This window comes from Columba livia, chromosome 1, assembly GCF_036013475.1.
Source record: "Columba livia isolate bColLiv1 breed racing homer chromosome 1, bColLiv1.pat.W.v2, whole genome shotgun sequence".
Taxonomy (NCBI): Eukaryota; Metazoa; Chordata; class Aves; order Columbiformes; family Columbidae; genus Columba; species Columba livia.
In genome coordinates this window covers 108,463,588-108,481,607 of record NC_088602.1, presented here as the reverse complement: position 1 = coordinate 108,481,607, position 18,020 = coordinate 108,463,588, and the positions used below count along the sequence as shown (strand labels likewise).

The window sequence follows — 18,020 nt, the reverse complement described above, 5'->3', positions numbered from 1 at the left end:
TCATCCTTGCAGTCTTACATTTGTTGTGTGGATTGTTTTCTTGTTGTTACTGATTTGGCTGTAAATGTGATATAGGATGTTTTTTTTCTTCAGATACTACAGTCAAAGCACTGTTGTCATCATGTTGCTCTGGCTTGTCTTGTTAGAAATGTTTTGCAATCCTAATAAGGATGGTAGACTAAATCCTGAGCAACCTGACTGAATGCCTTTGTCCCACCTTGAGCAGTAGTAGACCAAGCATCTCCTCTGGTCCTCCCAACCAGAACTATTCTGTGATTCTAATCTGGTGCACTTAATTCTTCAGAGCTCTGCTGCTCGCTTCTGGAAACCAGTTTGTTTCCCAGGCTGGGTGTGGTTACTGGTGTGCCATCCAGACATTCTCAAAGACAAATGCTGCTTTAAATTTTCTCTCCTGAAGTTTTTCCTTATAACTGTGTACCATTTTGTACGTATATATTTAAAAAAATATGTGTGTATATGAAAATACAAACTGTATATATATGACAAGTGGTGTGTTTCTGGCTGATAACACTTGGTTGATGTATCTAGAGCTTCCTGCATCTTTGCTTCTACTGTCTGACAAGTTTTGCGGTGTCAAGAGCTTATTATATGAAAGCTGATACTTGCAGCTTCAATTATGGGTGTTTAGAAGCTGGCTGGTGAGTGCTTTCCACTGAATTAAATTACATGTTATAAAGATGAGCACTTTAAGGTAGTACATTTCAGTTGAGCTGGTTTACATATTAATGCCAAGTAACCTATGAGTGTTGAAAAGCATGCTGATCTAAGTTACTTGTTGAAGGAGAAGCTTGGTGTGGGTGTAGCCTTTCTGGAAGCCTTTAGCAAATGGTAATTCCTTCCAGCTGTATAAACCTCTTATCTGAGTTTTCTACTCAGATGAGATGTTGAATCTCAGTATTGTGGTTACAGGCATGAGCATACATACTTGCTTTACTCCTAGTGAAAAGGTGTCTTTGGCAGGCTGATTCTTCTCTGGTGTGGTCTAACTGCTGACTTCCCTATTCTTGTATCTACATGTGCACAAAACTAGAAAGACTTTCCTGGTTTGCTGTCAGGAAAGTGAGTGTAGCTATCTTATTAAATGATGGATTTTATCTGTTGTGCCCTAATGACATGAGATTAGATTGGTCAGTATCTCGGAAGGTTCTGTAAAGCTCTTACTACTGTCATGTTGCTTGCTGTCATCTGTGCCAAGGGTGAAAGGGGATACTCTCCACACTAGGGTGTGGAGTGTGGCTGGAGGGCAGAAGTAGTGCTTATGCCTATGATCTGAAAAGAGTTACGCTATATTAAAGTGAGAGACTAAAGACTACCTTTCTAGAACAGTGCTTCAGTACTGCTTTGCTTTAAAAAAACAAACAAAAACCAACAAAAAAACCCCAAGCAAACAAACCAACCCACACAAACCAACCAACTCTCCTTGGCACCCCTCCATCTCCCACCACCCAAAACCTCTATTTATATTTTACTTCTAAAATAACTTACTTGGGGGAATATGAAGATTTTGTGCATCCTCTGAGCCAGGTTTCTGAAGTTGGTTTTCCTTATTGCAGTAAATCTTTTCCATACACAGATTAGAGCCCTAGTAGGATGTTGGGACTGCGACCCTGGGGGTCTACTGAAGAAGGTAATGGAAATGACTAGAACCTTGTGCTCTTATTTCCTGTTGTCTTGAGTTGCTATGAGAAAGTTAATTGGTTGGTGTTAATTGAAGGTTTGTCAGGGTTTTGGCTTCGTTTCTGTGTGGAGTTTAATAGACACTAGAGCCTTTAGTGACACAGCTCTTCAGTTCTCAGTGATGTCTTGCTGATTTGATGGGCAGAGTTGGTGTAAAGCTTTGAGAAGATTTTTTGGGGGATGAAAAAATATTTATCACCTCAAAAACTGACTTGGATTAGATCTAGAAGAAAAGCTGAAGTTGTGTGGGGTTTTTTTGGTTGTTTCTTTGGTTGTGTGTTTTTTTTCTTTTTTTTTGTGTGTGTGTGTGTTTTGTTTTTGTTTTTTTTCTTTTATTCTCTTGTTTGTATTTGAAGCTCTGTGAATATGGACAAATGATGTTCTGAGACCAACACAGTCATACTTTGGGTGGGGTGGGTGAGGACAGTGAATACTGTAGTTCAGTGCCTGTGAATGAACTGGAACACACCAGTGGCTGATACTTTTATTGTGGTGGCTTAGGAAAAGCCTACAAACCAAAGTAGTTTACGTAATCTTACTAAAAAGGATATTTCAGTACTAGACAAATTTGACTTCTCGTAGCAGTAAATTTTATTTAAAATATTTTTGATATCCTTAAATATTGTAGAAATATTATTGCAGAAAATCTTGATGATTTCTTTTGTAGTTTAGTGTAAATCTACCATTACATATCTTCTTTTTGACTAATTAGGTTAGAAATTAAAATAAATCGGGCTTTACATATTAAAAGCCTGTTTTTCTTACCAAATTAAAAGTTGTAATGTTCTGTGTCCAAACAGTTCATATAAACTAAACTGGATAAACTTAAATCAGGCAAAGGACTGCTAAAAGGACATAAATTAAATTAGCTCTGGGGTTTTGTATGAATTGCATTGGCTTAGTGGACACCTGGCTATAACTCTGTTATATCTAAAATATGTGTTGTATTATGCCTAAACTTTTAGTCTCTTAAATTCTTGAACTTTGAAATTTTAATGGCTTGCAACTTTAATGGGATGCTTGAAACTGGGTTAAATACTATTTCTCCTTCTTATTTTTTCTAAAGATTCATTTCAGCATGTTTGCTGAGATATTAGGCACAAGTTTACAAACAGCTTTGAGCAGAGCTGGCCTGTGTACAGTGTGTCTGGAGAGGGGGATTTCCCTTTTCTCCTGCAGAACAAGAGGCTGCAAAATATTTTTGGCAAGGTGTATCTTTTGCTTATGGAATCAAGTATTGTAAGATCTCATTGCTTCAGGTTTCTATATGCAAATATATTTGTCTTCCTAATGATGACATTTGTTATTCTGTCTTTTATTATTAAAACTATATACTGAACACAAATTAACATAACCTTATTTAGAAAAAGTCCATCAGTACTTCTTTCAACGTACTTAAATAGTTGCTTTTGTTTGCCATAAGAATATCTGTGAACCTGTAACTGAATATTTTCCTAACCTTTTTCTTGTGTGATGGATGTACGTGTTGATGTGTGCTGGGGAGTCTTCCAGAATGCCTGAAGTTAACCACATTCTGTGTTCTATTTCTAGTGTTACTTAGCTACTCCTGCTGCTTACAGGCTGAATTAGAAATAAGATCATTGCATCTTACCACCACTGGAGCTAAGGGTAAAAAATTATTGAAGTTCTCAGCTTGCCAAGAAACATGTCTTCAATAGCTGGAAAACGTGCTGATGGATTCCTCCCCCCCCACCTCCAATTAATTGAACTTCAAGCACTAGAATATATTTCTGAAGTGAATTGAGAACTTATTATTGGAGCAGATTCAAGCACTATAAGAAGTTCTTCTAAGGGAAGAAAAAAAAAAACCAACAGGAGAACTTGCTTTTACATAAGTAAAAGAGGGCTGATACCACCTCCTCACACCTCCAAACAAGATGAGAATGGTATTAGATTTTTGCATCTGAAAAGTCCGTTTTTAATTGCAAATTAATATAAATGTCAGTATAATCTGCTTTCACATTTGAAGGCAATAGTGACATACTTCATATTTTGAGAAATTGCTTCTATTAGTGCTGGAGACAGTTTGCGTTTTCCATATAGTTGTCTTCATTAAAGTGAATAGTGTTCTCCAACATACTGGGCAAATCTTTTACCTGCTACTCAAATTCTAGCAGATCGTGGAGTGATCTGCATATCTGTTAGACCCTCCTGCAGGTGCAGATCCTGTGTTAATTCAGAAACTGCTATCTTGACAGGTTTTTAAATATATTGTTTCTTCAGTCCAAAGTGTTGCTTTAATTTACAAGTCTTTTGTATGTACAGCATATGTCTATATTGGTATTCCAGTCCATAGGCATGTGGGGGATCTGTTTTTTTTCCTGGTTTTCTTGGTGCTTTTTGTGCACTGAAAAAAGTATCATTTATTACTGCAATGGCTTAGCCTTTTATACCAGATCTTCCAACCATGGAGGAAGATATCCATCAGACCCTTTCTTCATTCTCGTAGCGTTCAACTTGTAAACTTAAGCTAAAAATACGAAATAAATTATCTTTTTCTTGTTTGGGCGATGTGTGATCTGTTTAAAAGTGCTAAAAAGAGATTAAATTTTGATTTGGAGGAAACTTTTGGCTTACGTATGATTTATTTCTGGAAAGTAGAGCGATGAGAAGAGGTGATCTAATTTATTCAGATTCATTTTCAATAAAGAAAAGAAAGGTGATCATTTAGATGAGGTTCTAAGAAAATAAATTTACTGGATTGAGGAATTTGTCCCCTGTCATTCGAAGTAGGTGCATGCACATGTACATCTCTCTGTGTTGAGTATATATATGTAGAGATTAAAAAACCGCATTAACTTTATACATATGTATAGCTATTTGTGGGTATATTTACGAGGGATTTTGGCTGTTGATTTGCGTGAGAACCAGTTACAAAACTTGCCAGTCATATTTCTCGGAACAAATTGGCCAAACACTCATTTTGTCAAGCTGAGCAAAGTACCGTCATGTTTTCCATCAAAAAAATGCATGTCCCAACATTAGTATAATGTATTTTTCTAGTGAGGTGGGAGGCTTGGGGCATTTTAAAAGAGGGGACAAAGCAAATGAAAGAAAAGCATATCTAGACGAGACCATTGTTTGGCGAGAGATGTCACATTATAACTTTTTCTTGTTGAATTTCTTGAAAAAGGCAAAGCTATGGCATACTCCCCCCAATGACAGCAGTGACAGTCTTCAAAAGTTGATCTATGAAGTAGTTGTTAATTTGTACTCACTTCTCCTCCCCCCCCACCTTGAATTAGCACGTTGGGCTGTTTTATCTTCCTCCTTGTGAAGCTGACTGTTATTTTTCTTCCAAATGAAGAAATTTAAAGATATTGTGAATTCTTCTGCAAGCAGGGTAAGGGAAAAGAATAACACTAAGTAACATTGGACTAAAATTTTGAAATGTTACTAAATATGAAAACTGTCAGTACTCTTTGTATTTTTTCTGTATAATGGATTTTGGGGGTGTGGCGGGGTACATATCCATAAAGTGACAATAACAAATGTTATGTCCATTTTACATTACAGGCAGCTAATTAGATTTATTCTTTTAAAACACTAAGAAAGCATGCAGGCGATATAGCCTATTTTTTACCATTATTCAGTATTAACAATGGAGAAGAGAAGGTGGCTTCTAAAGTTGGATACTTAATGCAAATTCATTCTCTTGCATAAGCTACAGAGCAATAGAACATAACACTGTCATTAAAACTGACTCATAGCATTCAACAGAAGGTGTGTTTCAAGCTTTAAAAGTGCTAAGATAATTACTGCAGTCTAGTAAATACCTTGCAGTGGGAAAAAATGCTGTAGCTGTGATTTCTTGCAAAACTCTGTTCTGCAAATTGTCTTGAAAGTATTTTGCTTCTTTAAAAATCTGAGCATGCAAGCAGAGAAATAGAGTTACTCTAAACTACTAAGTATTTTGATCAGTTGAAAAATGGATGCAAATAGACTATAAAATGCATTTAATGTCCGTGTCTGAAATTCCAGCTCAGGATTGTGACTCTTGCTTTACTCAATTATCCTTTCATTGGGGGTGGGAGGGATGTCTCCTAGACATTACAAAAATCTCTCTCTAGCAGTAGGTATCAAGCTCTGTCATTTGTGGTTTGGTGGATTGGATTTGGTTTGGTTGGTGGGGATTTTTTTGGTTTGTTTGTTGTTTTGTTTTGTTTTGTTTTTTTTTTAGCTATGAATAGGTGGAAATAGGAAATGCATATCTAACACCACAGAAGTTCCAAGTATTAAACTTGTATTTAAATTAGTGAAGTATGTGGTCTCAGCGGCAAAAAAGTGGTAGAATCCAAAGAAGATTACAGGCATTATTTCAGACTTTTTGTCTGAGTAAGTAGCATATCCCACATTCTACCTGGTTTACAAAGGAAAGTGGAGATTACCCTTCCGGTGTTAGAAAGGCACAAAGAGAATGCTAGTGGAAGTAAATAATATGGTGTGGTTAGAACGGTCATCTTGCTTCTTGTCTCCTTACCCGCTGGGCAGTGGCTTTTTGGTTGGATGTGCAGGGTTTAGGCACAGGATTGGTGTGTTGCTGCTTTGTGATTGCTGCCTGTGGTGAATGATGGAATGTCTTGATATGTGCCCATTCAGTCCTAGTTGATGACCAATGCTGAAGCCTGTCATCACATGTGTATGCTTTTGTCCAACTTGCTTACTGTAAACAAGAGATGGCTGTTGCATCTTTTTGATTTAAAGAGTCTTTCACCTCAGTACTCCCTTGCAGCCTCCATCACTAGGTATAACTGAACTTTGGGAAGTTCTTTTTAATCCTCTAAAATATGGAATGGCCTATACTGCTGCCAGCCCCTATTTTCTTCATGTTGCTTTTTAAAATTTTTTTATTATTATTTTTTTTTACTTTCACAGGAAATAAATAATAACGATTTGCTGAGAGTAGATTTTTGTTTGAATCTCCCAAGTTACTTCTGTTTCCCTTAATGTTACAGGACTGTTTGCACAAGAAGTAACTAGATATATTAAAACAGGAAAGTCAGCTATGCAAATAGTGAATTCTGGGTGCTGCAAGTTTTTTGTGTTTTTTTTTTTTTTTTTTTTTTTGTAGACTAAAATAAATTTCAGTTCTCATGATGAGCTCATCACTCATATCTAGAGCATCTTCTCCTAATATTATTGTTGTCCTCTTTTCTTTCATTCCAGACCTTACCTGTATGCCAGCCTTTCAGTCTTTTGTGACTCCCTGAAGCAGCTTGCCTTCCCTTCCTCCCTCACCTACCCCTCTTGCCCTTTGCCAGGGGCACTGCCTTCCCTCTTTTTTCCTTTCTCCTCCCCGCAATCTCCACACTCTATAATTAAACATAGAAGACTCAAAGGGTAGAGAAACACATGAAGGATGAAAATGAGGATCATGAGCTTTTCATTTTTAATTACCATACCTTTGGTAGGCCTGCCAGCATTGTTTACTGTTTAGATGCATCTGCCTTTCTCAAGACCTGTTTGTCAGGTCCTTTTTTGAGTCACATATTCAGACATGATTTTACTGCCGTGGGAGTCTCCCGTGCAAGAAGCTGTCAGCACACTGGAGAGCAGCACTATGGGCACATGTGAAGCATTCTGCTTGAGATGAAGGCCACGCACCTGCCTTTTCCTGCTTGCATTTAAATATTTTTCCTCTGGTATATGAACTTCTAACTCCTAATCTGGATAATTCTTCACTTTAAATTATAGTGACTACCTTCCAAACACTTGTCTTTCACTTTTTTTTTTGTTAGTTCATGCCTTTGAGAAGAAAACTCTTCTATTTAGTTAAGAAACATTTTTTTTTTTCCAGAAGAATAATGTTGACTGGGGCTGTGGCATACTTTAGTTGGCCTTTTACTTTAAATACTCAAATTTTCAACAAAAATGCTAGTTAAGCATGGTTGGCTGTATATGAATGCTTTGCAAGTATATTGATGGTGGTGAATGGAGGTGTAGGCCAAGTACTGGCTGCATTTGTGTTAAGAAATTGGGCGCATCCATATTTTCAATTATGAGATTAATTTTCATGTTATATGAGATTTAAAATATATTTTTCCATTCCCTTTAACTATTAAATGGAAACTGCTAGGCTGAAATTGCAAGACAAGCTATTACTTGATTTTATTTTTTAAGTTATTATGGAGGCTGGCATTGAAAGGGCATTGCTCATTATTAAAAAACAATAATTATCACTACATCCTGTTTCCAGAGATGAATCAAGTTGCCTCCTAATGTTTTAAAAGTTTGCCTGAGTCATCTGGTGAGACTTTCATTTACATCCAGACTCATATTTTACCACAGCAATTCTCTTCGCAGAAAGAACAAGGGCCGTAGCATGATTTCAAACATTACATCTTTATATCTTATTTTATAATAATACCTGGGGGCCTTCAACATAGCAAAAAAGTTTCCTTATCAAAGAGCTTAACATCTGATTAAAGACAAGACTCAAGCATGCATCTATCAGTTGATATAAGCAGGAGGGGAAAAGTGAACATCGTGATTACAAGTCTTTGCAATTAGGTTTCATAGTAGATGTTCTTGAGTCCTTTAAGTTTGAGAAATGGAACAGATGAGATTATTTTATTATTTTAATAAAGAATTAGAGATAACAAGTTTTAGAAATGGCAAATAATTTCTCCACTGTAGCCTAAATTCATAGTGTAGAGAGGAAGGGTATACAGGGGAAAGTATTCTGTTTGTTTCAGTAGTTTTCTCAAACAGTCTCTTTATGGAAATAAGTCTCTCTAGTGCTCCAAGCCCATTTGCAGGGTTCTCATTCAGCCTTGCTGTGATCCACCTCAATCCTTAGATAGTATGTACAGGGTGGCAGCCTGTCAGCCTTCATAATTATGTTACTAGCTTCTCAGCTCCTTTTCATCTGTTTTGAAGGTAGTTCTTCTACTGGTTTCCTGGTAGCAGAACTGGCCCCTGCCTTGTAGCATTTTAATACAAGTGTGTTTTCTAGCCAAGAGTTTGCTTGCAGCTTCCCATTTTAGAAGCACAAAGGTGGCTCACTTGTTTCTTTCTGAAAAAGATCATCTGCTTTAGCTAATGCTCTAGTTGTTTAAAATTCACAACCACTAGATTTTATGATTTCTTTTTTAAGCTGCCAAGCCCCGACCTGTCCTGATTGTAGTAGTTTTATTTCATGTTGTGTGAGATGAAAGTAGATCTTTTGATCGCTGAAGAGGTTTTTGAGTATAAATATTCTGAAGAAGCTAAAAATCATAACAACCTGTTTTGCCTGCCACCGCCCAGTTTCTCTGTAATTTCGATAGAACTTAAATTTTGTGTTTAGGTGAAGCAAAAGGTACCTAAATGAATATGAATAATTGTTGCTCCCAGCATGTTTTTTCTTGTATACAGATGAACTCTTCATTAGTATCCATTCACGGATGCAGTTAGCAGTAGTGGAGATAAGCATATGATCTTGTGCAAAAGATAATATTCCGGTCTTCGTTGCTTTTGCCTGAGTCTATTTTCAAGTTGATTTTTCCTGCTTTTAGATGAGATCACAAAATTAGTAGTTTTCTTTCTGTATTTTTTTTTTTGTCCACTAGAGAGCTGTTTACACGTTTTGCAAATTGACTTGGTCACCTTAATACATCTTCTCAATATGTTTGCAGTAATTTACATAGCAGACTGAAGTTCCCCTATCTGAAGGTGTTCTAGGTGGCTCAGTGTGAGGGCATCTGTCCTAACATCACAGGTTAATTGCTTTCTTGCTGTACTTTAACTGTGGTGGATTTCCGCTCAACACAAAGTTTATCTCATGGTTTTAGTGTTCAGTTACTCTGATAGACATAATAATTAAAAAACTATGAAGTGCTAAAGTAAGCACATTCAAATCTTTACAGTATTGTTATCTCCAAATTCTGTAAAATTAGAGCATATGTAATAGACTTTCACACATTGAAATAGTAGCAATATCTTCAAATTCAGATGAAACTTCATGTGGAGACATGTTTCTGTAAATTTCAATTTCTCTGGGTTTTTTGAAGGAAGTTTTTTTGAGGTTGATGGAGTTAGAGATTCTTTTTTCTAATTAAAGGGAAAAAAAAAAGGCAAACCTAAACAAAAAAAAACCAGGCCAAAACCCAACACTCCTCCCAAATGCCCCTGCTGTATGCTGTTTGCCCACCACGTGGTTTAATCACTTATAATGACTTTTGTGAAAGAAGAACCAATATTGAAAATCCTTTGAGTTGTTTCTTTGAATATGTTTCCAGCATGTGTGCATGCATCCTAACGTGAATTTATTCTTCAAATGACTTGTCTTTGGATGTTGGGACAGTTAGTAATTGAGTGGATTCTTTTTGTCCTTTATTGAAAACTTTTGATGGCATTCTTTGCAAGATTAACTTTGTAAAAGATGGCTAAGTATTATTTAAATAAAATGCCTCTTACTATTTGCCTGGAAAACACATCAAGAAGAAATAATAAATATTTTTTACAGTGTAATTAAAATATAATGGCTTGTTTGCATGTATTGTATTTTCTTATTAATCTAGTATTAAATTTCAGGGGGCTTCCCCTTCATATTTTTGTTTGTTCCATATCTTTGGTGTGTCCTTTTAAAGGAAAAATTTATTTATTGGTTGTGTCTTTTTTTTTTCTTTTTACTTCAGATAGTGAACCAGTAATATGAATTTAATTATATGTTTTGAAGATTACAAGGAAAAGTAGTCATTGTGGTTATTTTGACCTGCATTAGAATACTCACAGAATTTAGTTTCAGCATTCATTTGCTATTTATGAATACTTTATATTCACCTTTACTTTTCTGTTCTGTTATAAGAAAGCTCCATCCCAGCGAAAGCCAGAGCAGAGAGGAACATCTGACTTTCAGAATGTGAATGGCGAGTTATTTTTAGAACAATGAAGGCAAAACTGGGCTGGTAGGAGGGAGAAAGTTTGTCAGATTAGAAGAGTTTCTGCTGTTTTTTGTTAGGAGGCAGTCTCTTTAAATCCCCAGTACCCTTTGTGTGTGCACGTAGGAAAGATTCGGTGGCTGATCCAGTTAGGAACGCTTCAGAGGACTTTTTTCTGAGCGGCCGGGTCTTCTGCTGCCAGCTGGGTGGTGGGGCTCGCTGGCGCAGAGGTAGTGGGTCACTGCCATTGTGGAGAAGAGGAACCTGGCAGTGCGCTGACAGCAGGCTGCCAGAGAACAGAGGGACCCAAGAGCATGATGGAAGAACTTGAGAGGTCTTTTCTTTCCTCAAATATCCTGCTGAGCTTAAACTTTAGAGCAGTTCTTCAACTGACTAGCTTTTCACTGCTTCTAACACGTTCCCTTAAAGATAATATATTTTCCTTGCGCAGGAACTCACTCTGCTTGGGACTTTGGCAGAATGTGCTCAATTTATATAGATATATAGATAGGAAAATTTTTTTGTGCTCAGCCCTTTTTTCTTTTTATCTTCTAAGCATGAATCTTGTAACACAATTGTGGGAATTCAATCACAAAGCGCTTGCTGATGCGTAACTCTTTGAAAATAATGGGATTTTTGGGTAATTATTAAAGAGGAAAAAGCTATGCTAGTAATATTATTTTATAGCCTGGGGGTTTAAAGTCTATGGCAGATTGTCAAGGATAATATGTGTCTAAATAGTAAGTAACATGATAAATGAATATAGGATATTACTGGAGACTGGTGTTATGAGAACAGAGAAGGAAAGGTTAAAATGAAAGAACCAGCTTCTGCGGAGACCACTACAAATATTGTGTCAGATAAAGAATATTAGCTTCTTCCTCAGGAAGATATTGTATTATGAAATAAGACCTTATTTTATTAAAAAAAAAAAAAAACAACCCTCTTGCTCCTCCTTGCCTAAATGGATCTCTGTAAGCAGAAGTGTGCATTTACCTTGACTACAGATGTTGGGCACTTCTATTTAATAGAAGTGACTGCAGAAGTCTCAAGCTCCTTGTACCGGATGAAGCTGCCGAGGCTTTGGATTTAACAGGTTGCTATGTAGTGTTATCCTCTGAACACTGGTGGTTTTAATTCAGAGCTGCTACAGGTATGGCAAAGACCGCCCGGCATGCTTAAGGACCAGCATGAGGTGGTCACACCCACAACAGACATATTTGTTAAGGTTGTTATCAGAGAGGAGGACTAAAACGGAAGAAAAATTGTCTTTCCTGTCCTTCTGTTATGACTCATGGGAGCTGCTTTTGTGCTCAGTGCTTTGGTAATCAGTCTGCTTATTTGTCACTGTGGTCTTAGAAGCATCCTTCTAAGCACCCACTCTTTTTTGAGTTGCCCACAGCTGTTAGAGAAGCTCATGAATCCTACATTTAAGCTTTTAGAAGTGAATTTAGTTTGTATATCCAGGATGAGCTGATTTCTTTTTTACTCTGCACTTGCATACGAAAGGAAGAACACTCACAGAACAAGGTAAACCAAACCAAATCATTACTGTTGCCCTGGTTGTCAAGCTCAGTTTTCAGATATATTTAACTTGGAGCTGAATCAACCCTTTTCCTAGTAATGTACTGGCTGTGGGATGGGAACTTTGTTCAGATTCTTCCCCCACTCCTGTACTCCTGGCCTGCTGCCTTGGAGACATGCTGCCTTTGAGGCCAGTTATGTGACAATGGCTTCCCGTGATCTATACTTCATCCAGACAAGTTTGCAGGTTTCAATATATTAACAATTATTTAAAGAAAAAAAAAAAAAAAGTGGGGGGAACAAAACAACTCCTACAAAAACAACAGTGAAGTCAAGTTCCAATTACGATATTACCAATGTCACTAAAAGCTTGCTGGAGCTGAATTTTAAAATCTGTGAGCTTGTGCAAGCAACCTTCCTGGTTTGCTTTTACATAAGTTGTTCAAGTTTGAGGATTTTTCTAAATTTTGTATTTATTTTCACCAGCTGTTCTTTTCTTTTTTTTTTTTTTTAATGAGCAGAGGAGGATAGATTGAAGCTTAGAGTATGAACATTGGCTTGTTTAATTGCAAGCTTTTCTTGCTTTTTTTCTCTCTTCAACTATTTTCAACTTCTACATTGCGGGTTTCTTCATATTATGTAATCTTGATGGCTCTTCCTCCAGAACCTGGTACTATTAGAAGGTCTGCTGTCCCTCTGTAAAATGGGAAACCAAGTGGTAGCTTTTTTTCCAAATGCAGAAGTGAGTCTGGCAAAACTTCATTAGCAATGATTGTATTTTTTCTCTGCATTCAGATTACTACTAGCTTTCTCCTTACAGCTGTTCAGATACTGAGTATGTTCTTCCTAATCTGTAATTCCTCATAATACTCAAAAAATCCTGAAAAACTTATCCAGTTATTTTCTTAACCCTGTCACTTTTATGTTCTGCTCGAAGACTGAATCAGGTGCTTGTAACTTTAATTAGGATTTTTTCTGGAAAATCTCAGGAAATAGAACTACACACATAAAGGCAAGGACAAAGAAGAGGTGCTGTAGTAGTGAGACATCATGACTAATAGAGCAGTTAATGCTTCCTTTCATGTGTGTGCCTTGCACAACAGAAGTTGCGCCAGGGCTTGGACTAAGGTGTAACCATCAAAGACAGACACTTATATGAGTTCTTTACATTTGTTTACTGACTCATTGTTTTGTTAGTGAGCAGATGAAAATGTATCCAGCCTCTAGGAATTCTTAGTTGTATCCTCTTAGTAAAAATAATAAATTAATGAAAAGATTAAGTTTGCCTCGTGTTTTAGGAAAGCAAGAGTATATTACCTACTGGCAAGAAGCCTATTTAAAAGCTACTGGATGACTTTAAAGTCAATTAGAAGTTTGTAGCTGACTTCAGCAGGGTGCAAATTGCACTCTTTCTGTCTTGATGTATGAAATGAGCCCTACACTTGGTTTATGATGTACTCATACAGAAATCTAACTGTATATTTCTAGAACAGAGTTTTATTTCTTCAGATTTTGAGAAGACAGATGTCTACCTCACATTTTTTATAATTCTCACTAAATGTCTCTATTAAGATCTAACCGTGTAAAAAGTGTTGTGGGTTTTTTTTCCCCTAGCTATTGATAATAATGAAATAATGAATAGCATTTTTATTTAGGATTAAGGCTTTGGAGTGAGTGGTTAAGTTGGATGCCTTTGTGTGGTGCTCTAGTGTTCTTAATGGTCGTGAAAGGAAAAGAAATTGGGGAGAGGTAGGGCTTTTCCCTTTTGTTTTAATTGGAATGCAAAGGATCAGATACATAGTGCTATAATAGTCTGTGTTTACTCCCAGAACGTGTATATGGGGTTTTTTGTTGTGGGTTTGGTGTTGGTTGGTTGGTTGGGGTGTTTTTGTTGTTTGTGGTTTGGTTTGGTTTTTACATATAAGCCTTACATGCTATTGCAGCACAACTACATCTGTATTGAAATCTCACACTGTTATAGTTCTGGATTCAGTAAGACTAATTTGTGCTGTCCATTTCATGATGTTTCATCTTGCCGAATTGGCTTTGTTTTGTAGAAGGCCATGGTAACATGGAGACCATCTCAGAGATCTCTTGATTAAATTCATAAGTTGTTGATGTGCTGTGAATCTGGCTGCCTCAGAAAGGATTATTAGGAGAATGAGTGCTGTTTCCCTACTGGGAACCTTTGAGAGGTAAAGAATGGCCTTATTTTGTCTGCTGCAAGGGTTATCATTTTAGCCAGCAAGCAACTTATTAAAACAGACCTGTATGGTGCTTAGTGCAAAGAACAAAGTTGTGGTTGCTATGAATAACGTTTTCCTTACTATTTCCACTGTTCAGCTTGAAAGAATCCAGCCTGTCTTCACTAAGTTAAAGAATATTGTAATTATTGCTATGGATAACTTTCAAGAAATTACTCCTTTAACTAAAACTTAGAGATTTTATTTTTTCCTCTGTTTTTATTATTACAGTTACTCTGCCATTCACAAGGCTGTGTGTAGTTCATGGAGTTTGATTTCATGTTATCAGATTCCCTGCAAGAATCAGTGATTTTAAAAACAATCTTAAGGCCAGTGCCTATCAAAAAGCAGAAAAATCCCAGAAAATTCAGTGAGTGCTGCCACTGAGAAAGTACCTTTAGCAGTTTCTTTTCAGTCTTTCAGGCACTTTTGGAGGCAAAGATCTCAAACAAGTATATACATCTTGTCTAGGGATTAGATGGGTCTAGCTAGTGAGTTCACTCGTGTTGCAGGAGGTAACTAGTTTGAGTTACTGCCCTTTTTGAGGAGATGTCGCAAAAGAGCTGGGGCAAAAAGTGTTTGGGTATGAACCCATACTACTGCTGCAGGCCATTTGTCATGTTTTCATTAGCTCTGCTTTGCTTTTCAAGATTAGGTTCTCATAAAGTGCTCTCAGCCGTGTTATGCACAAAGGTGGCTCCGGGGCTAGTGCAGGAGAGGTGGGTCACTCAAGGGCAGATTTCTTTTGGGAGTCCCCTTGTATGTGCATCTATATTACCTTTGCTGTCAGCCATGATGCACCTTGCAGAGAATTCAAGAAGCTAGTTTTTGTGTTTCTTTGGGCCAGCTGAAGTGTATCACTGATGGAGCATGAACATTGCTAAGTGAGTTGACAGGCTCTTACCTCTAGGGAATTACAGTGAATGCGGCTCTAGGTGACCTGCATCCAGGAGCAGCAGTGTAACAAGCAGTTCAGCTTTACTTGGCTCTTACTGTTGATGAAGTGGAAAGGCAAAACTGCATGATCAGTGGGGTGAAGAAAATGTGTAGTAATGAATTTCAGGAAGGAGAGTTAGCTGCTTGCAAGTCTAACCTTTATTCCCAATGAAAAAATAGGATGTATACTGAATACACTTGCAGAACTCTTAAAAATGGAAAACCAAAAATAGTGGATCAGAAGCTGCAGGAGTGTATAGCTGTAAGTAGTTTAGAAATTATGAATGAGTGATGGAGGAAACTGCATCTAAATTTATTGTAGAATTTTTGTTACATTATCTCATAAGCTTCATCACTGTTTTGTCATAGATCCAAAAAGATTGTGTAGACTGTAAGGCAGAAAACAATGTATGGTAACCAATATTAGTGGAGAAGTAAGCAATATTATCATAACGTAATTTCTAGAAAGACTTGTTAATGCATAATGTTGGGAGCTCACGTGGCAGATCTGGTGATGTTACTGAGTAGTGCAAATATAAAACAGAATTTGTTTTCCCACTGTTCCTTTGTTTCCTGCAAGTATTTCTGCTCTTCCGAACGTGGCTGAGCTGTTTCAAGTCTTGTTTACATCACAGCGTTCAGGGTTCTTCCAAGGTCTCTGTAGCCGAGTTCCCCTGGCTCAGGGGCAGCATGGGCTAGCCAGCCATGCCTGGCACCAGCCTCTTCCAGCAGCAAGCCAAAGCAGCTCAGTGTGGGCTCTGCTCTCAGGTTGGTGGATGCAACAGAGCAGTTCCTCCTGCTTTGCCAGGAGCCCATCTTCTAGTTCTTTGCTGGAACCAGAAAGCCTGGACAAACAGCACAGAGGGTTTTGTGAGAGATGCCAAATGAGATAGGAGGAGGAAGGAAAGGGTTTCTTATACAACTTACAAGTGAAGAAAAAATTGAGCAAGTAAAATAGTAAATTAAACCACTGAAATAATCCGTCAAGGAATGGGTAACTTTTTAAAAAACAAACCCAAACAAAAATCCTAACCATCCCTTTAATTTGGTAATCACTGCTTTTATAGGTATATTTTTGCTCACTGAGGTAATTCGTATCAACATTTTTGTGTGCTTCTGTTCTGTAGAAAATAACTTCATGTAAGTTAGTTATTATTGAAATAGACATCCTAAGTTTGGGATTACAAGGCCTGCTGTTCTGTCAGATGTGTTCTCCATAGGTTCTGTCCACTCTACATACTGTGGAACTCTCTTAATCATAAATGCAGAAGCAAATTGTCTGTTACAATCGTTGGGCAATATTGGTGTGCTGTATATATACCATTGCTGTGTTTTACTGAAATAACACAAAGTACTAATAACGTTTTTTTCTTCTTTCCCCAGGAAGCTGCTGACTGCCTAGCAATTAAGAAAGGGTGTGTGGTTGATCAAGGTGGATTTTTTTTTCCAAGAGCCTTTTCACAATTGCCTTTTGCAAAATCTTTGGACGCTCCCTATTGTGCCATGTTTTGTGGCTCTCACCGTAAGAGGAATTTGTCTTGATGAAGATTCCTAACATTGGTAATGTGATGAATAAATTTGAGATCCTTGGGGTTGTAGGTGAAGGTACGTAGTATCTTAATAAAAAATGAATTAGAATTTTATTTAGATTTGACTCATTTCTCTTGATAGTAGTAAGTTTTCCTTTGCCAAGTATTGCTTGTATGGAAATCTTAAGAAACATCAATTTATTCTCTACAGCTCCTTCTAATTCCATTCTCAGATGGAAGGAGAAATTTGGAAGATGAAAGAGAAGGAAGAGAAATGGGACAGTTTGGGGGAGGGGGTGTTGGATTTTTTTTTTTAAGTGTACTGTACTAATTTCTCTGTAGTGATAGTGAGGAGATGCAAGTTATCAAACTTCTATCCGAGTGCATTTAAAAATAAGTATTTAAAAATCCATTTACTTTCAAGCAGTTTTTATAAAATTGTTTTCAGTGCACAGAAATTTAGTACAGAAACCGTATGTGCAAGTTCTGGATAATAATACTGGGAACAATATTATTCCTATAGCCAGGAGCTGACTGAAAACTATTTTATCTTGCTGCTTTTTTTCTTCTTTATGGTGGTTTATCTCTCTTCTTCTTTGTTTCAGGAGCCTATGGTGTTGTACTTAAATGCAGACACAAGGTAAGCAAATTGCTTGAAGTCAGAGATAAATGTTTGTATTTAAGTGAAACAATCATTTTTTTAAGAACTGAGATGTTACGGTGTATGAGATGTGGCATCTGGGGTGGAGTTTTCCTTGCAGTCAGTTATTAAGTTTTTTAATTGCTATACTGTCAGACAAAATGGCTCAATCTAGTAACAGTCCTCATTTTTTGGACGTTAATTGTTTGTCTGAAATACATGAAGTATTACTAACATATAAGCACTTACCTGTTGCGAGGGGTGTGGGGCATGAGGGGTTCCATGTGGAACTTCTACAGCTGTTGGACAATCAAACTGCTGTAAGAAAGCACTGACTGTCATGCTTGTTGATTTTGATTTGGAAGAGGAAGAAAGGAAAAAGAAAACACCCCGTTTCAGACACAAGCTAAGTCTGGCAACCCGTCTTCACTATATTAACTACTGTGTAAGTTGAATATATCTGAACTTGTTGCTCATACATGGGGAACTGTGACATGAGCTATCTGACTGTCTTTGGAGCTGCAGTGTAGTTAGATAACAAAATAACTTCTGTGAAGCAAAACATTTC

The 18,020-nt window shown here is 37.1% G+C and overlaps 1 protein-coding gene across 6 annotated transcripts in view; it reads left to right on the top strand.

The window, feature by feature from the left end:
• The window catches only part of CDKL5 (cyclin dependent kinase like 5), a 129,349-nt gene that overhangs the window by 31,826 nt on the left and 79,503 nt on the right, over positions 1-18,020 (top strand). For all 6 annotated transcript variants that reach the window (XM_065072074.1, XM_065072046.1, XM_065072067.1 and 3 more), the window contains exons 2-3: positions 16,667-16,888; positions 17,418-17,452. In XM_065072074.1, coding sequence (XP_064928146.1) covers positions 16,825-16,888; positions 17,418-17,452 — 99 coding nt within the window. In that variant the 5' untranslated portion in view covers positions 16,667-16,824. The remainder of the gene's footprint in view (positions 1-16,666; positions 16,889-17,417; positions 17,453-18,020) is intronic.